Raw genomic sequence first — 20,662 nt, 5'->3', positions numbered from 1 at the left:
AATTTCTTGAATTTCACCAGCCTAGTAGGGAATGAATCCAGTAGCTTGTGCTGAGTGGCAATCTTGCCTTCCAACATAATAAAAAATTATTGCTCACTCTTCAGAGAAAGTAAAAATCAGAGAAGACTTTTTTCTTCTATTTCTTTTCCAAGGTAAACAAAATAGTCCATCAATCAAAATAGGTAGCTATCTTTGGAGTAGCTAATTCATACCAGCAACTATAAGCATGTGGGCCTCTTCATTAAGGAAAGAAGCGTAGAGAAGCAGTTGCTGGTGGTAAACGGGGCCAAAGATCAAGACTAACGTGTATTGAAATAGTACTGTGGGCAAAGTAATAGGGACTCAAAAATAACAGCCTTGCTTGCCCTCCAGAAGCCTACAACGTAGTTACCGAGGCAGAATACATACTCCAAGAGGTAAATATATATATTTGGGGGTGCAAAAGGCAAATATCACAGGGCATCCAGAAATTCTTCGTCTATTCCAAAGACTTGTGAGCCTCCACCCAGGCCTGTGCATAAGTAAATTGACACAAGCACTACACACTTTGGGGAGAGTCCACTTAATGGGCTTAGTGGGTTACTTCTCAGTTACGCTAAGAAGGCATTCACCTCTTCCTGCAAAAGGGAGCTGGACAGATCATTTTAGAAATTCAAGGATAACATGTAGGCAGCTCATTATTTACTCAGCCCAAAAACTCTGTCCCTTAAGACAAAAACTCTGTCTTTTCCCCAACAAGACCCTCCCCAAACTGTTTCTCAATTACAGGAAACAACCCTTGGAGAAGACAAGTCCCTTCCAAACAACCACTGGAGAAGGGCAGGACCAGGGCCCGCACCCTGACATTCCCTATAGATTTCTTCACCCTAACATCATCCCACTTCCTGTCCAACTCACTCCCACACCCATCTCTCTCCTTCCTCATTCAACCACCGTCTCTTCACAGAGGGTGAAGAATTCTTATCCCGGAAGAATAAGGGGAGACTGGATTGGAGGCGAAATAGGAGACTGACCTTGCAGAGAGTTTGAATGACAGAAAATGGAGCCTGGGCTATGGGAAGTCATTCAAAGGAAGCACAATATTTTTCGAAAACATTGGGATCAGATCAATGTGGCAAAAATCCCAACCCTTAAGTAGCTGGCAGAGGTCCTAGTACACAGTAGATACCCAATTTTAGTTTCCTTGCGCTGATGTTATAGGCTCTCTAAGAATCAGTGCAGTGACACGGTTCCCAAAGAGACTCTGACTTCTGGTTGAATTAACAGAAATATGGTATCTGAGACTAAGGAAGTGATGGAACCTTTCAACTTGGTGAAGGTAAAATCTCCTTTCAAGTATTATATTAAATAGTAAGGACACTTCAAAGGAAAACCTTGAAAACCTGAATATGTGAAAAAAGATGACCAAATATGGTAGATCAGATAGAATAATAGAATTGAGACTCTTTAGCCTGAAGACATGAAGAAAGACTTGATGGCCATTTTTATTTGAAGGGCTATCCTGAGGTGCATCTGCTTTTATTACACAATAAAATACAACATCTACACAGATCTAAATAAAAATAAATAATAAATAATATAAAGTAATAAATATACAATAAAAATAAAATAATAATAATAAATATGAAAATACAATATCTATGCAGAGCTAAGGAGTAGAATAGGCTGTTAGACAGTTTGTGTTTCAGTTTTTTAAAAGGTCCTTCTAATTGGATGCTACAAACAGGTGGAAATGAGCTCCCTGTTGTATTCAAGTTGTACTCAAGTCCAGGCAACTAGACAAGTTGGCAGAATTACATAAAGGCCATTCATGCATCAGATAGGCAATTGGACTGGAAAAGCTTTCAGACTCCTTCCAATGCTGAGAGTCTGAAACTCTAGAACTAAAAGTAAGCTAGTGAAAGAGTAAGGAAAACATTAACAGTCCTATACAGTGTAACAAATGAGTTTGGCTTTTATATTTTGAAAATAAATATGAGAGCCTCTTGTTGGTGACACTGGAGACTGCAGTTCAAACTAGCCAACACCCCCCTAATACAAATGAGATTATATTTCAGACTAAAGTGAACTTAAAGCTCCTCCCAAGAACAATTTGTGTTCAAATAACCTCAAACACACCCTCTCATTTACAGGCAATTGATACACTAGTCACAAATCATTCTCATCTATTTATTAGGTAGTCTCAGTAGAGCCATACATAATTCAAGGTCTTTTTTTATGATATCCTAGTATTTTTTTATTATTATTAACAAGATGACCTGTGGTTTCTTGTACGGTCATTAGAAAGGAGGGCAAAAGACCACAGGAATATCAGAATGCCAAACTCAGATGTCATGCTGTTTATGAACTGAAATAAAAATAGTTTGGCAGCACCTCTATTTTGATAACGCTTGTATGCATAAAAACCTTTTCAAATATGTTTTGGAGGATTGAGCTGATTTGTTTTTCTTGGATATTTGAGGAATTGGCTTTCAATACTTTTATCTCAAAGCATTTTAAAGGATATTTGCCCTAAGTTTGAAATTTCCTTGTTTTGAGAGTAAATGAGGGGATAAAAAGGATTTTTCTGAATCTGTGCTTCAGGAAACTCTGAGATAAGCACGTAATAAGATGGTAATATTTATTTTTAGAAATAAAAGTTAAACCCAAATACTAATCCATAACCAAGATAAATATAAAGGACCAAACTCAGCAGTTAAAAAACACAAGCTTGATAGACTGGATGCTCAGATATCAAACAATCAAGCTTCTTTAAATATAAAATAAGAATTCCCAGTCTCTGAATAAGAACCTGAGAGAAAATACATGCCCTCAGTATACGAGCTTTAGTGAAATGACCAGTATGTGCATTTATGCCTGCTCTTGGGTCATTGGGGCTATTCCAAAGGGTTGAGTCTTTGGGGTTGAGCATTCTGGATTCACAAATCCAGTCGTGCGAGGTACAATTGCAGGAAGACGTGCACAGTTTAAAGAGGGTCCAAAAGTGTGTGCGTGTGGAGAGAAAGAGAAAAGGGTGGAGGTGCTGGGGCAGGAAGAGAGGGAGGACAGATTAATAATTTGGGAATGGTGGTGCAGTGGTTGAGAATCCGCCTGCCAATGCAGGGGACACGGGTTTGAGCCCTGGTCTGGGAAGATCCCACATGCTGCAGAGCGACTAGGCCCGTGAGCCACAATTGCTGAGCCTGCGCGTCTGGAGCCTGTGCTCCGCAACAAGAGAGGCCGCGATAGTGAGAGGCCCGCGCACCGCGATGAAGAGTGGCCCCCGCTCACCACTACTAGAGAAGGCCCTCACACAGAAACGAAGACCCAACACAGCCATAAATAAATAAATTAATTTAATTTAATTTAATTTAAAAAAAATAATAATAATAATTTGGGAAATACGACCAACTCGCAGAGAAAGCCTGAGAGCATCTTCAGTCTGCCAACCCTAAAATAATGCCAGCTCTTTAAATGATCCAAATTTGGCAAAAATCAGTGAACTAGGCTATCACAGAACTGGAGGAGACAGCAACCAAACCCAGGCCACATTGTCCTGGTTGGGAGACTACAGTCAACAGTGCACCAAATCACAAGCTCTCTCCGGGTCCTTACACATATCTTCTGATCACGATATTATTGGGGATGTGATTTACATTGTTTGCACTCCCAAAGAGCAGAAAAACTCTTTCCTCTGCTCCCTACAGAATGACAAGGTCCCACCAGGGTATGTGAGCGCCATTCCTTTTGCAAAGCAGCCAATTTCTCACCTGTTCATTAGGGCAGCAAGGAGATTCGAAGGTCAGTGATTTAATTTACAGCTCCCCAAAATAAGAGTCTGTGCCACAAGCAATACGTAACTAGCGTTCCTTTGTTGTAACTGTGGTTGCTAGAGCAGATGTTAGTTTAGCCAGTGCCCAAAGCAGTGGGCTTAATATTTTGTTTCATTTATTTAAAAAATTAAAAAGCACTTGAATAATTGGCAACTAAAATATTCCTGGGTTTCTTTTACGTACCATCCAGCATCGGGAAAACTGCTTCATTTGCAGGCCAAGGAAGCATGAAAGGTACAGCTAAGGCAATTTTATTTTATCTGCATTGTCCAAATTCATGGACTTAGAAGAGGTAGCTTAAAAGCTCAAGGCTTTAAAGATTGTATGTAAAAGGTGCAGACTCACCGAAATAAATATCTGCCAAAGGCTGTTCATGATAGAGTCCAATCTGGCAACCTCGGTTGACCTTTAGCTGCCGGCCTTAAAATTCATGAATGCAAATTTTAGATCCCTAACAGATTAAAATATTTGATGATGAGCCAGTATTTGTATTCCATAATTCCTCGCTCTAAATAAAGGTATGTTCATCCTTACTCTGTGCCTTTGATCAAATTTCACTTTTCTCCTGGAATGCCCTCTCCTCTCCACCTACCCAAATTTCACCATGGCTACAAGGCCTGCCAAGTGCTGCCTGGACCTGCCCCAGGTTGCCTCACTGATCTTGGCAAGCCTCCTGAATTCCCTCTGCTCTAAGCTCAAGCACTGTGGTTTATAACATCATTTAGAGATTAACTGCACATAATGCGTGCTGCTCTTTGAGCAAACTCTGTGAATCAGTCCTGACTTTCTAACTGGACGGTGATAACATCTTCCAGGATTGTAGGCTGACTTTGTTCATCTTTCTGTGTCTCCTACTGATGATCATGTGTCAGAAACTCAGTAGAAAATGATTTTTTGGTTTCCTGATACCCTATTATGCAGGTTAGAGACATTGTTTTAAGGACTAGATCATCACGGTCACCAGTAGTAAGCGTCTATCTCTGGACAGTGCCACCCAATCATAAACATGGCTTCCACCTTTCCAAGTTCATAATCTAAAGCAACAGCTAACAGTATAGAGATGGTATGCCTGCTTACAGATAATAGATAATAATGATGCTAACATATGAAGTATGATCAATAAGACCAATTGAGCATATGCATTAAATAAATAGTTACATTAAAGGCAAGTAGACAAGTCCCTGTAGCTAACGGAACAAAAAACGAAAAAGAGAAATTAGTCTTTCGCTTCCAATGTCATAGTATTTGAACATTACTGAGTAACTTTCTCTGTAATCCTATTTCAACAGCCCACTCACAGGAACTAAGGCATTCTGAGTACTTATGAGTTACATCTTGTCTGCATTATTCTCTAAAAACTGGTTTTGATTAACAAGCTCTATGCATTTTATGGAAAGGAAAGTGCTGAATGAATCCAAGACCTACTTATTATCACCCTCACCATTGCGAGTGACTTGAAATGTCTCTACTGGGTCAGGGTGACAAGAGGATGCTGGAAAATCTTGATACAGAGTGTCCTGCCATGATAAGGACCTCAAAGCTTGAGTGTGTAGGAGTGTGGCGTCAGTCTTCCCCTTCACTGTGTACTAATGATGGCTTATCTAAGTCCTTCTGGTATTATTTTTATAAGGCAAAAAGTAATAAGATGTATAGCAAACTAGAATTGACACATCCAAATTATTACTGCTCCTTCAAAATATTTACCTTGGAAAGCTGTATACTTAAGAACGCTGTCAAAATTTCAGCTATCTTCTGCACTCCTGCTGTGAAATTGCCATGACTTTGAAGGCACAGTATTTGAATATCCTCAGTCGGGGAATTAGGGAAACATCATCATCATTTGATATCAAAACAACTCCAAAAGTTGTGGGAACCAGGTCTGGTGAATGGTGGGTTATCAAGCTGGGAACCTCACTGATAAAAAACAAAGCATGACTTAGAAGATATCAGATTTACTTTCTGTGGCCTATAAATTGGTTTCAGAAACACTTCCAAGGGAGGTGTTTCAGAATTCCTTTGAGCACTGGTTGAATCATTGGAGAGTCTCCAGCATCCAAAGCCACCAGTTTGGAGGGAATTAGATTCATTTGGGTGTGGGAGTGCTACTATATTCACTACATGTACAGCTTCATTACATTATAGCCCTGTTTTTGAAAAAGACTTCCACAAGGGCTTAGGTAATTCTCACCTAATATGTTTTCTATACTGCCTACTTCTTGGGTTAAGGAATCCAGTATCCTCAGTGCCTATCACTTTTATTGCCATTTCTAGCCCAGATTACCTCTCAGGTAGCAAGAATAAATCATCATATTTGATTATGTTTTACCATCATTAATGTTTGATCAACTTTAATGGAAGCTATTAAATTTACCATTGGAAAACTCACTTGGATTTCCCTTTCCTTGACATTGCGATGGCAACCTGAGGGCCTGTGGTTTCCCAAATATGTAACCTGGGACCACCTACCAACACCATAGCTCAGTCACAGTTGCAAGAGGTTGTTCACAGGAATCAAATTTATTTACCTGAGCCAAGTCTGGACACATCACCAAGAACATGGCTTGGGCATAGAAGAAAGGGAAGAATGGAAAGGAAAGTCACAGTTATTGAAGGAGGCCTGGGCCAGGATCTTTACGTACCTTATCCTACGTAACAGCAGATCAATCTTGGGAAGTAGGAGTTATCTCGATTTCATATATGTTGAGAAAAGGAAGTTTAAGAGAGAGGTTGGGTAAGTTGCCTAAAGTCCACATATCAATTAGTGGAAGAATTAGGACTTAAATTTAAATTTTACTGAGTCCAGATATTGAGTTATTTGTAGTGAGGTGGATGGACCTAGAGTCTGTCATACAGAGTGAAGTAAGTCAGAAAGAGAAAAACAAATACCGTATGCTAACACATATATATGGAACCTAAAAAAAAAGGTTCTGAAGAACCTAGGGGCAGGACGAGAATAAAGACACAGACCTACTAGAGAATGGACTCGAGGACATGGGGAGGGGGAAGGGTAAGCTGGGACGAAGTGAGAGTGGCATGGACATATATACACTACCAAATGTAAAATAGATAGCTAGTGGGAAGCAGCCGCATAGCACAGGAAGATCAGCTCGGTGCTTTGTGATCACCTAGAGGGGTGGGATAGGGAGGGTGGGAGGGAGACGCAAGAGGGAGGAGATATGGGGATATATGTATATGTATGGCTGATTCACTTTGTTATACAGCAGAAACTAACACACCATTGTAAAGCAATTATACTCCAATAAAGATGTTAAAAAACAAAAACAAAATTTTACTGAGTCCAAAGCCCAAGCTCTTTGCAGCGAGGCTGGTGAGCTATTTCCAGTGACGGGACCATGGAGGGGGTGGTGAGCAGCCTGGGGCAACATTGGCGCCTGTGCCATTTCTGCCCCCCACAAGCTGTGGAAGGCATTAATCTGCCAAACTGTCATTTCCCTCAGTCTAATAAATACTTGAGGGACAAGTCCTTTTATGTTTGAAACATTGTATTACATCTCAAAGTCACAAAGATGAGTAAAGTCAAATATATGTCCTCCAGGGGCTTATAGTTCAGTGCGAGACACATAATGATATAATATCTATAATATACAGGAGAGGCTAAGATAGAGATATAAGATAAAATGAGAGCCCAAACTCAGAGCTCAGTGGTAGCATTTGCTTGTCTGTGTTCCCCATGCAACTACAAGGTGTATGATTAGAGAGACCATGTCCATCTTTACGCCATTGCTTTTAGAGGGCCTGGCACATAGTAGGTGTTCAATAAACATGTAAGGTATAAATGCACCGGGTGGTGCCTGAGCTAAGACTTGAAAGATGAAAAACATTTGCCCAAGCAATGAAAGGAAGAAAGGGTGTTTCAGGGAGAAGAACATGAGATAGCAGTGAGGTGTATACAGGGAACTTACACGTGGTTGAGTTTCGTCAAAGCACAAAGTGTAAGGAAGGAGGTGGTGAGAGAGGAGGTTGGAGAAAAGAGAGGCTTAGTTGTGAAGGGCCTTGAGCTAAGGACTCTTGGACTGAGGGATCCATAAATGGATTCTGGAGATTTGATGGACCCCCTCCTCCAAAATTATAATCAAAATTAGTGAGCTTGTGTATAAGCGTGAATGTGTACTTTTCTGAGGAAGGGATGTATCACTTTCATCACATTCTCCAGTATTAAGAACTCTGGACAATGAAGAGATGTTGAAGAGTTCATGGGTGGGCAGAGCTGTCATAATAACATTTTAGGTCGATGACTCTAGACGCAGTGGTAGAGGATGGAATTTGGCTAACAAGGATGGTGGTGGAGGAACCAGTGAAGTGATAACTACAACTGGCCAGAAAAAAAAAATTCTAAACCTAATCAAGTATTGGAGAAGGAGTAGGCAAGGGCAGATTCAAGAAGTCCTTAGGTGGTCAAAGGAGCAGATGTGCTGATAGGATGGTGTGACCCTCAGGTAGGGGAGAGAGGGAGAAAAAGAAAACTGAGATGGACTTCCAGATCTCCCACTTGGATTGATAGGTCGTACCATTGAATGAGGGGAAGAGAACGAACAGTTTCGAAGGGGAAAACAGTGAGTTCAGTTGGAACTGTTGAGTTTGCCGTGTCAGTAGGACCTACCAGACAGTGTAATGACCCTGACTATGACCCTGAAGCATAAGGAGAGATCTAGGCTAGAGATAAAGAGTTGAGTCATCAATATCTAGATGAGAGTTTAAACTGTGAAAGGAAAGGAGACAGCCCATGTTTAGAAAGTTTTAGAAAGAGTTTTAGAAAGACAGCAAGGGACCAAGAATGCATCCATGGGTCTTACAACATGGTTAGCATATTGAATGCCACCGAATTGTATACTACAAATGGTTAAAATGGCAAATGTTATGTGTATATATATTTTACCATAATTTTTTAAAGGGAAAGAAAAGTAGACCCTCAGGCACAATAAAAAGTATATACCTTTCTTTAAAAAATGGATCCATGTGGCATACTGACATTTAAGGGACTGCATACAAGGAAAAGCCCATGAGGAGGTGGGCAAGGAATAATCAGAGAGAGGAGGAAGGAGGCTGAGGAGAACACTGCCACAGATGCCAGGGCAATAGAATTCCAAGAAAATGCAGGGTGGGATGGGCGGAGAAGTTAGATAATGGCTAAAGTTACTTCCAGAAATAACAGTCAGAATATATAAGCTCTGGGAGAGAGAGAGAGAATTTTGGTCTCTGGGCTTGCCCATCCAGAACTTCTCAGCAGCAATAAAATGACTTAAATTTCATCTTTCGAAATAAAACTTGCCTGTACTCTGCCAGTTTTGTCTGGGCAGGAAACAGAGCTCATACCAGCTGCTGAGGATGGTTCGAAATTCCACTTCAGAGCACTGGAATGTGACACCTCCCAAGTGGCAGCCTCTGCCCAGGGAGGGAGCAAAGCTGCCTGGAGTGGAGGGTGAGGGGTGCAGCAGGGGGTCCAGAGCCCTCCAGCCTCCCTCGGAGGAACTGACACTCCTCTGCCTGCTCACAGGTTCTCCCATCTGAGCAGGAAAAGTCAGCATGTCCCTGGTCCCTTAATCTCTGTCTGCACATCTCCCTCTCACCCAGATGGCCTCTTGGGTATTTAGAACAAGCAAGTGGCCATGAGATCACAAGGTCATGGACCAGAACTGCCCCTAGTGGAAGGGCCTCTTTCCCTTGAGTGCTTTTCGACAGTGCCTCAAAGGCAGTCTCACTCAATACCCGAGAAAGAGGGACAGGGCCATGGATGGAGGCAGGAGAGGAAAAGGGACCACTGGGTAGCCTCACGTCATAGCAAAGCCTCCTCGTCGCGTCCTGGAGTGCCCTGTGGTATCATCATTTACCAACTGAAACCAGGGAAACAACCTTGCCAGCTTTTAAAAATATCTAATGGATCATCAGCTGTTTTCCTGTCATATTTTTGACAGAGTTTGGCTAATAGCCCTTCAATGTGGCAGAGTAAACCTGCTAATTCATTCTTCAGGTTAAATGTTTAAAAGAGAGCCTCATCTAACCATATGAAAGAATCTGAGTATCTTCAGTAACTCAGTGGTGGCGCTCAGAATCCACAAAACCTAGCCTAGATCCTAGAACTGCAGCAAACCCACCACCCATCAGGGAGGGCTCTGCTTAGCCCTTTGTTAGCAATTCCTGTACACTGTTTTCAAAATGTAATTGTTACAATTACCAGGGTCCATCCTGGGGGAAGTTAAGATAAGAGATATTGGAGGGATCACTGTCCTGGGGGCAATAAAACATGTGAACAAATAGAAATGAGACCCTCAAACCATATATGGAAACCTCAGTATTGCCTTTGTCGTTGCGGACTGGAGACTAAGGCTGAGTGTGGCAGCAAATGGGCTGGAAACTGAAGCCCAGGATGAAATAGCTTTGCCAGCCTCGTCGCGGGCATGGGGCCTGTCCGGGGAAGACGCACAGCCAGGGGCAGAGTTACGGGAATGCTGTGCTCTGGCCTTGTTTACTGAATGAGTAAAGGGGAAGAAAGGCCTGGAGTTTTACACACAGCGCCCTCAACGTGGAAGGATACACAGGAGTGGGGGAGGATGCTCTCCCTCCTTAACTTGGTTAAGATGGTTTTCCAGGCAGAACTGAAGACACTTCATTGGTTACATAATAACCCCATATGCCTGAGCGACAAGGAAGAATCCCAGTTCAAACCCAGCTTGGAGATGGGGGATTCCACCAAGTTTCTTTAACTTGAGCTTCCCCCAGTTTCCCATCATTCCTCTCAGTTTGACCCTCCTCCCTTTACCCTGGCCAGCAAGCAGCTAAGGCCTATACAGAAGTCTCTGAAGCCAAGGGGAACAACAGGCAGGGGCCCACTGGGGGCTTTCCCCCCCTTATGGGGATAGTTTTTTTTTTTTCCTTTTCTTTCTGTTTTTTTTTTTTCTTTTTTTTTAAATTTTTTTATTTATCTATTTATGGCTGTGTTGGGTCTTTCGTTTCTGTGCGAGGGCCTTCTCTAGTTGTGGCAAGCGGGGGCCAATCCTCATCGTGGTGCGCAGTCCTCTCACTGTCGCAGCCTCTCTCGTTGCAGAGCACAGGCTCCAGACACGCAGGCTCAGTAGTTGTGGCTCACGGGCCCAGTTGCCCCGCGGCATGTGGGACCTTCCCAGACCAGGGCTCGAACCCGTGTCCCCTGCATTGGCAGGCAGATTCTCAACCACTGCGCCACCAGGGAAGCCCCTCTTTCTGTTTTTTTAAAGATAAAATGTTCAGATCCAAAAAAAAAAAAAAAAACCACCGTAAAAAAACCAAGACAGGAAGGAACAGCGATGCCTGATTCTCTGTTGCCCAGAGGCCTCCCTCTCTCCTGTCACACAAGATCCCTCACCCGCCTGCCGTGCGTCAGAAATCCAAAATTACTAGAAACCTAACCATGTGAGAGATGCTTTCATTATTCGCGTTTCCAAATCTATACTCTTGAAAACAATGCCTCCTCATCTTAAAAGATCCCCTCATTTGGTGAGCCGGGGACAAAGGCATTTTAAAAAGCCATGATGCAGGGATTTGCCTTGCAAGCCAGGCAGCCTTCAGGGAAATTGATCCTAACAAGGAATGACCAGAGGAAGGAGCGGCCCAAGCATCCTGCCCTCGTGTTTAATATTCTGTGTCTGCATGTTCCACCCCAGGCCTCTGTGAGCATCTTACACCTCAGCATTCATAGGAAAAAAGTCAGTCTCTCATGCAGCTGCCTTATGTTTAGTCTTTCAAGTATAGATATTTCGTAAGCGAATTTTTTATAAATCTGACATTAGAGTGTAATGATGAAGTAGAAGGGGGGCAAGGTTCTAAAATCAGACTGTGAAGGTTCAATTCCCAGTTTTGCAACATTAAAATTGAGGACATATAAATATGTCCATAAGTGGTACAGGAAGGGTCTGAATAAGTTACATACCTTCGCTGAGTCTCCTTGTTCCTTACCTTCAAAAAGGGGATAACAGTTCCTGCAACAAGACTGCTTTAACAAGTCTCGTTTAATTAAATGAGCTCATGCATAGGTAGCACTTTGCATAGTGCCAGGAATGTAGATAGCACACAATAACAGTCGCTATCGTTAGTAAAATTAGTACAAAGACATCCGTGAAAATGCAAGAGTTTCAGAAGGAGTGACCCTGTAAAATGTCATCCTAAAAGACTGGGAGGAACTGCAGGAGCCTTCCACCTGGGCCTTCGACCTCGTCTTCCCCTCCTCAGGTCCATACTCTATGCATTGAAAGCATTTACTTCCCAAGAAACAAGTTCGAACACAGTGCCCCCAGATTGAAGCCACTCAGGCTCAAGATAGAAGCCATGCCCCTCAGCTTGGGCTCCAACAGTGGGGACCCTGCCTCCTTCACCCCTACACCATGCACTTTGTGTTTGCTTTCTGTGCAGGAATGCCAAGCTCTCCTTCGCCCTGAGGGCAAGGATCCAGTGTCACCTCCTCTGTGATGTGCTAGTTCCAGACACTTAGTTCTTAGTGCTTGCTGAGGGCAGTAACCTGCTGGTTGAACTTGTAGGCTGTGGAACCAAATGGCCCAACTTTGTTAAAAATGTAGTTTATTGAAATATAGTTGATTTACAATGTTAATTTCTGCTCTACAGCAAAGTGATTCAGTTATACACATATATACATTCTTTTTCATATTCTTCTCCATTATGGTTTATCACAGGATATTGACTATAGTTCCCTGTGCTATATAGTAGGACCTTATTGTTTATCCATTCTCTATATAATAGTTTGCATCTGCTAATCCTAAACTCGCAATCCATCCCTCCCTCCCCCTTGGCAACCACAAGTCTGTTCTCTGTCTGTGAGTCTGTTTCTGTTTCGTAGATAAGGTTCATTTGTGTCATGTTTTAGATTCCACATGTAAGTAATATCATATGGTATTTGTCTTTCTCCGTCTGACTTACTTTGCTTAGTATGATAATCTCTAGGTCCATCTATGTTGCTGCAAATGTCATTATTTCATTCTTTATTATGGCTGAGTAATATCCCATTGCATATATGTGCCACATCTTCTTTATCCATTCATCTGTCAGTGGACATTTAGGTCGCTTCCATGTCTTACCAAATGGCCCAGCTTTAAATTCTGGTTTCTCCCTGTGACCTTGGGCAAGCTGCTTCTTCTGTCCTTACCTCAGTATTTTTATCTGTAAGATAGGAAAAATACAATATTATTGAATTCATAAGGTTGTTAATATTAAGTGAACTAACATATGGAAAGCATGTTAGTACATATTTAGAAAGGACAGTCCCTGGCACATAGTAAGTGTTCAATAAATATAAGCTATACTGATAACAAGTATTATTATCATCACTATCATTATTACTATTGCACCAGAATGTAAGCTTTAAGACTCGAGAGGCTGTTTGCTTTTTTCATTGCCTGGCACATAAAAGGTGCTGCATGAAACTCACAGATATAGAGAACAAACTAGTGGTTACCAGTGGCGGGCGGGAGGTTGTTGCGGGGGGGGCAACAGAGGGGTAGGGGGAGCGGGAGGTGCAAACTGTTGGGTGTAAGATAGACTCAAGGATGTACTGTACACCACGGGGAATAGAGCTCATATTTTGTTATAACTGCAAATGGAAAGTAACCTTTAAAATTGTATTAAAATTTTTTTAATTTTTTAAATAAAATTAAAACTATCCAAAAATAAATTAGTTAATTAAAGGTGCTGGGTGTACAGCTGTTGAATAACACACAGGCCCCTGAGTGTGGGTAACGGTTGATACGTATCCCTCAGCAGACCATGAGCACCTTGGTTCTATCTAATCCATCCTTACCGCTGAGGTCTGCTCCGTGGGCACTGGACGGACCCTCAGTAAACGTTTGCTGAAGGAATCCATGAATGAGCCTCCTCCAAGGTTGCATGCACATGTTACCCACTTGTAGAACATTAGCTTCATGTCTAAGTTTGTCAAAAATTCATGCCCTTTGTCTGACGGTGACTCTTTTGCACTGGGTGTTTGTATGTAACGGTGCTGGAAGATCTTGAAAACCAGGCAGTGCATTGGGGGGCTTTACTGGGGGCTGCATCCAGAGCAAGGGTCAGTCCCTCCAAGAGCTCCTGCCCCACTGCGTTTCCACTCCCCCAGTGTCCCCACTGCACCTTGCCCGTGCTGAGCCCCACGCTGTCCTCCTTTGCTACGGAAGGGAGGACGGGGAAGAGGCAGACCAAGCCTGGTCAGAGATAGGCCGGATGAAGCTTTGTCTGAATTCAGGAAATCTCCTTCCAGAGCTGAAGCTTCCTCTCTCCCCTTGTGGTCCCGGTCCTCCACCCCCCCCCCCCCACCACTTCACAGGACAACTGCTTCTTTTTTCCAGAAGGAATTAAAATAATTTTCCCCACAATATATCAGCCTTTCTGCTTCAGTTCCTCTCTCTAGAGTGAAAATAAAATCAGGAGAGGAGAGATTGCATATAATGGGAATAAATGCAGTCTGTAGTCTTTACTAAATTATAACTTAATACTGAAAGACCACTGTTTTATAAGCCTTGCAGTAACCAAACCACTTATTATTCCGACTGCAAACAGATTTATGGTCTGAAATGGCCACCATGTTTGCTGGCCATGAGGAAACAATGGGAGGATGAGTTACAGCTCAGCATCTGACATGATAGCTTCCATCCCACTTGTCCGGCCATGTCTGCTTACATCTTATAGCTCATTTTCTCCTCACATCAATGCAATGAGGCAGGTGAGGTTCAGTATCTCCATTTTGTGGGCATGGAACGTAGAGACTGAAAGATCAAGAGGGGTGTCCTTGACTAACAGTAAGTTTGGAGAACACACGGGATTTCTTTGTCTCTTCAAGGAGAACATCACTCTCTGCCGTAGCTCATGCATAAACGTTGTGGGTCCGGGAGCATCCTCTGGTTGCTGTGCCCTCTCCCCACCCACTGCCCAGCCCTGCGTCTGCACCTGTGAGGTGCAGCTCCCTCGGGGACAATCTGGCATTCCCAAGCCTTGGCTTGGTGGGAGCCGAGTGTTTAGTTCCCTGGCTTTTGGGTCAAAGACATTCCAGGGAGTAAAAGCTGCCTTTAAACAGCTTCCAGTAGCCCCCACTGGGCACTCGGAGTAGGGGTGAGTCACACCCCAGCTCTGCCATTAACCTGCTGTGTAGCCTCGGACAGGCCATCCAACCTCCCCCTCTATAAATGGTTGGGGAGAGGGCAGCTTTGAAAGTCTGATCATGCTGTGGACAGTCTCCCATGAAGACACATGCTCTGAAGATCATGAGTGTTGTTTCGGGAGGGTCACACCTTCCATCCACTTGAGCCCATCTGTGTACACCATAGGTCCACTGATCCTGGGTGAGAACCCCAGGGCCACGTGAGCCCTGATACCATAGGGAGGAGCCCCAAGTGCAGATTTTTAAAATACAACTTCAATAGTTTATTTTCTCATTGTGCAATGTTAAAAAAAGAAAAAGAAAAGCAAAGACAGATTTTTTTTTAATTACCATAAATCCACTACCAGCAAAATCACCATTAATATTTGAGTAAATATCCCTCAGTCTCTCTCTCACTCTTGGCAAACATAAGTCCACTCATTATATCAGGGCTGTTCTCTCAGGTCATTTAAATATTATTTGTAAACATAATGTCTACAGAGTAATTGGTGGTTCTACAATGTATTATTAACTATTCCTTAATTGTTAAACATTTAGGTTGCTTTCCTTTATCATCGTCATCATCATCATCTGCGCAAACATATCTGATTTGGAGGGAGGGGGAGCTAAAAGTGGAATTGCCAGCTTTATTCAGACGGGGTACCTATGACAATTAATACCTGGGACAACTTGCCCCTCGCCCCCAGCTCCAAAGGTTGTACCCACTTACACTCCCAGTAGCTGGGAAGAAGGGGCGGTGGAGGGGACTTAAATCTGCTCCCTTGAACCAGCAGCCCCAGAATACTGACACCGAGGGAGTGGGATCTCTGTTGATGAAAGTTAGTAATCATGTCAGGCCACGGCAACTGTCTGTTTTGGGGACTGGCCTAGGCATGTTTGGAAGTGGGCATGATTTGCCTTGGGTGCCCGCCTCATTGGGTCCGACAGCAGCGTTGACTCAGTCACCGCACCCCTCCCCTCCCAGGGTCAGCGGAAGCTGCCTCACTCTCTACTCCCTGGAATCCCTCTACCCTTTATCACATCCCATCCGTGGGCTCTAGACTTTGCCTCGTGAATCTCTTACACGCACCTATGAGAAACAGGCTCAGGGGAGCAGGCTGAGTTCTGACAATTGTCCCAAGTCCAGCCCAAGGGGTGGCGGGAACAGCAGATCCAGGGAGTAGGAGGCTGTCACCGGGCACAGGGTGATGGTCCGGAGGCAGATGGGCAGTGGTGGGCCATCTCAGTGCCCAGCTGCACAGGCAGACATCTTCTCTGTCCCCTGCACGATTGGTCCTTCAAGATGCTGTTCAAAGAGAAGACCGGGGCCTCCCTGAAAAGACAAACCCACTTCTCATGAGAATTGACTACATAGAGTGTGTTGCCCAGGACGTTGGGCAGCGTTTCAACCATTTACTTGGCAAACGGTGCTCTTCTCTGGGCCTTAAATCTGCATAGTGGGGATGGGAGTGCGGGGAGGGGGAGACCACAGGTATTGCCTTGCCCCCCAAGCTCACATGCTGGTTGCACACACAGCCGGCCCCACTGCTGACCGCCCTCTCTCTCGGCCCCGCAGTCCGATGGCTCCATACTGGCGATCGCCCTGCTGATCCTGTTCCTGCTTCTGGCCCTGGCTCTCCTCTGGTGGTTCTGGCCCCTCTGCTGCACCGTGGTAAGTGCCCCAAGCTTCTCCCCCAGCCTCAGACCTCAGGCTGCTCAAAGCAAAGAATGACACAGGTTCACAGGACCATGAGTAGGTAGAGGGCTACAAGAAGCTGTGTAAATAAGTAACAGTAAGTCTAGCATCTTTTGTACGATTTTTACAAAATTGGCAAAAAACTAACATGATCAATAAAATCATGAGTCATTAGGAGTCAGTATGCGTTTGCCAATGGACACACCATTTTGGGCGGAGCAGCTGGAGGGGCTGCTCTGGGTGCAGTGCCTAGGAAAGATCAGCAGAATACTGTAAATGATGAGCGTTACTTGACATGTAATAAATACACATGCATGTGTGTGTGTGTGGCACATGGGCACGTGTGCACACACACGCACACACACTTGTTGAGCTGCACCAGCTGATACTCTTCCAAAGCCACCTTGGTCTTAGCAACTAGTCAGCCCATCTGAGAAAGTGCCTCAGGCCTCTTCATTTTTAACAATAAAGAGTGGCACCTACCTTTATTTTATTCTTTTAGCTACCATTTATAGGACGCACCTATATGTGCCCAGCACAAGATCAGTAAGGACCTCCTCCCCATCATCGTCACCTGGAACCACCACGTAGCTCTGGCCAGCACCTCCCCCAAATAGCCCAGGGCCTGGAATAACCCGCCATCACCTGCCGTGCCCAAATGATATGTGCTTGTCTATCAGTTTCTATTCCCTGGCCCCCAGACCAGGAAAAGACCAAACAAAGTAATATCCAAATGAAAAAAAACATTAGCTCTTGCAAGTCTAGTTCTAGCACATGCCCTGACTTCATGCACAATCAGAGCATGCGCTGTAAAGCCAGGTGCGTTTGCAGTGAGCGCTGCTCCACTGCCACAGCTTCTTCCATTCCCTGCATCTCAGTTCTTCCACGGCAGGCCCAGCAGAGGAAAATAGGTGGTGAGCATCTCCAGGCTAGAGCTTGTCTTCACTTTATCTCTGGAAATCCAGCATTTAGCATACAGTGCAAGGCGACTCAAATCTGTGTGTAGGACAGAAACCGAAGCCTCATAGAACGCTAGACTTGAACAAAAGGGGGAAATGGTTTCAAACAACACTTTAAATAGATGATAAATGGATGAATGCAAAACTTAGGATGTGGATCCATGTGTCAAGGATTCTGGAAAGAAAGGCTTTTTCACCAACAGAAGCCTCTGGTTTTGAGGGGAAAAGATGACTTGTAGCAGACAAGAATGTGTGGGTGGGAGGGACCCTGGTGGGAGGGACAGGTGCAAGTCTCAGGTCAATTAGTGTAATCCAGGCTGGAGTGATTTCACCAAGATTTTAAGCAGTCTTAAGCACAGCAGCCCCAGAGTTAAATGTTTAAATACTTAAGGCTGCAGAACCATTTTATTTTTAAGGTTAAAAAAAAAAAACTGAGGCAGCCAGACTGCTTTCTATGGTGATTCAAAAGCAAGCATATCTTCAAGTCTGGAATTCTCGGGGGAAGAAAACTTTAAGAGGGCTCTTAAAGAAGAGGGTGGCTGGGAGTGTTGGTGGTGGCAGCCTGACGTGAACACTGGGGCTTCTGTTGTAGTAGGCATCACTCTTTGTTCACTTAGTCCCTTTGATTATTAAAAACAGTTACCTCTGGGTGGGGACAGCTAGGAACAATACAACAGCCAAGCAGTACTCTACCATTTACTGGCTGTGTGATCCTGGGCAAGTTACTTAACCTCTCTGTGCCCCGGTTTCCTCATTTATATGATGAGGACAATGAAAGCTCTGACCTCATAGGTAGATGGTGAAAATTAAAGGATTATCTATATAGGAATATCTATATATCTGCTTAAGATTGTTCCTTGTATTATTATTAATAATAATTACTATTATTAATATTTTAAAATATTTACTATAATAGGAATATATAACTGTACTGTATGGCATTCAATTTATATTAGTGAGAAGTGTCTCTTTCTTCCAGTTTTATTGAGATAGAATTGACAGATAGCATTTTATAAGTTTATGGCATACAACTTAATGATTTGGTACATGTATATATTGCAAAAAGTTTACCATAATAAGTTAACATCCATCACCCCACATAGTTACACATTTTTCCTTGTGATAAGAACTTTTAAGATTACTTTCTTAGCAACTGTCAAATGTACAATACAGTATTCTAAACTATAGTCATCCTGTTGTACATTATATCCCCCAAGCTTTATCTTGTAACTGGAAGTTGTACATTTTGACTACCTTCACTCACTTCCTCCACCCCCAACCCTGTACCCCAGCCCCCACCTCTGGCAACCACAAATCTGATCTGTTTCTATGAATTTGGTTCTTTTAGATTCCACATGTAAATGAAATCATACAGTATTTGTCTTTCTCTGCCAGACTTATTTCACTTAGCATAATGCCCTCAAGGTCCATCCATGCTGTTGCAAATGGAAGGATTTCCTTCTTTTTTATGGCTGAATACTATTCCATCATATATGTATACCACATCTTCTTTACCCATTCGTCCTTCAATGTACACTTAAGTTGCTTACATGTCTTGGCTATTGTAAATAATGTTGCATTGAACATGAGGGTGCCAGTATCTCTTCAGGATAGTGATTTTGTTTCCTTCAGATATATACCCAAAATTGGAATTGCTGGGTCATATGGTAGCTCTATTTCTAATTTTTTGAGGAGCCTCCATACTGTTTTCCATAGTGGCTGCACCAATTTACATTCCCATGAACAGTGTACAAGGATTCCCACTAACACTTGTTATCTCTTGTCTTCTTGATGATAGCAATCTTAACAGGCATGAAGTGATATCTTATCGTGGTTTTAATTTCCAGGAAAATGTCTCTTATTTAATGTCTTTCATTATTGGAAGCAGGATCACACAAGGTCAGATTGCTTTGCAATATTCAGAATATTTTTCAGCGAATCTATCTGGTTAAGCCTATGTTACTTTGGAAGACAGCAAAAATGTCTTAATGTGGCCTGATTTTGTAAGTCCTGAGGAATTTCTTTACAAGGGAAGATCTTAGAGATTGATTTTCCTGTTTATGAAGTCTTTAAAAACTGCCCTTCCACATATTTCTGAAAGCTGTCTGGGGCTCTGAAGCTTAGTGTGCCCCCCCAAATTTCTCGTTGATCGCTGGCTTCCTTTATGAGTGATGGTGTTCTGAGGGGGACAGGGTAAATTCACATGTCTTCTAAAGGGAGTATACAGGAAGGAGGGCAAACAGCATGTTCCCGCACCCCAGGATGCAGTATGCAGCAAGTTTCTCTCCCCCGCGTGACAGCACACCCTCACCACAGTCTGGGACTAGCAGAGGGCATCCTTGTAAATGATGGTCCTGAAACCTTCCTCTGTCATGCTCCCTGCCCTGTCTTGAGTGTGGGAAATGCCCCATGACCTGGTACCAAAGCCATATCTCCAGGATGGGAAATAGCCAGAGAGCCGAAAGGGTCTGTAACATGAGAAGCCCATGAGGTTTGCCTTCCTCCTGCTTCTGCACAGTTCCTTCCAGGAATAATATTCAAAATCTTTATCAATTTGCAAGGCTTGCATCCCAATTGAGCCAAACATTAACCCTTTAGTGGCTGGATATGGGGTGGGATGGGGGATGGTCCATGAAGTCCCAGAGGGTGGCAGGGGTACAAGGGCAGGCACTCAGGTCACTATTTACTAATCATAAAGAGCATTTTAACATGTAACGACCAGTATGGCCAGATCAGGCATAATAGACACTACCAGGCCAGCCCTCTGCAGCCCTCGGCATCCTCTTGCTTCCTGCTGGTCCTGGAAGAAGAAATCTGAAGGCTGAGAGTGACTGGTGCTACCCATTGCATTTTGCCTTTCTGAAAGGACCCCATTCCCAACTGGCTCTTATCTCCCGCCTAGATGGAACCTGGGTTAACTTATTGCCCACATAACAGAGAATAATCTATCAGTAATGACTGGTGGAGAGAGAATGGCCAGGTCTTGGATCGAAACTTTTCAGTGTTTCCCAACGTGGCCCTCGGTATCCCCAGGTAAATCTTTGCCTTCTAAGCTTCCTACCTT

The 20,662-nt window shown here is 43.5% G+C and overlaps 1 protein-coding gene across 1 annotated transcript in view; it reads left to right on the top strand.

The window, feature by feature from the left end:
* The window catches only part of ANTXR1 (ANTXR cell adhesion molecule 1), a 245,064-nt gene that overhangs the window by 126,044 nt on the left and 98,358 nt on the right, over positions 1-20,662 (top strand). Inside the window, exon 13 of the mRNA XM_057558000.1 lies at positions 16,520-16,615. Coding sequence (XP_057413983.1) covers positions 16,520-16,615 — 96 coding nt within the window. The remainder of the gene's footprint in view (positions 1-16,519; positions 16,616-20,662) is intronic.

The sequence above is a fragment of the Balaenoptera acutorostrata genome, chromosome 12 (genome assembly GCF_949987535.1).
Source record: "Balaenoptera acutorostrata chromosome 12, mBalAcu1.1, whole genome shotgun sequence".
In the NCBI taxonomy this organism is placed as follows: Eukaryota; Metazoa; Chordata; class Mammalia; order Artiodactyla; family Balaenopteridae; genus Balaenoptera; species Balaenoptera acutorostrata.
The sequence above is the reverse complement of the archived record's forward strand: the minus strand, read 5'-3'. Positions and strand labels throughout refer to the sequence as shown.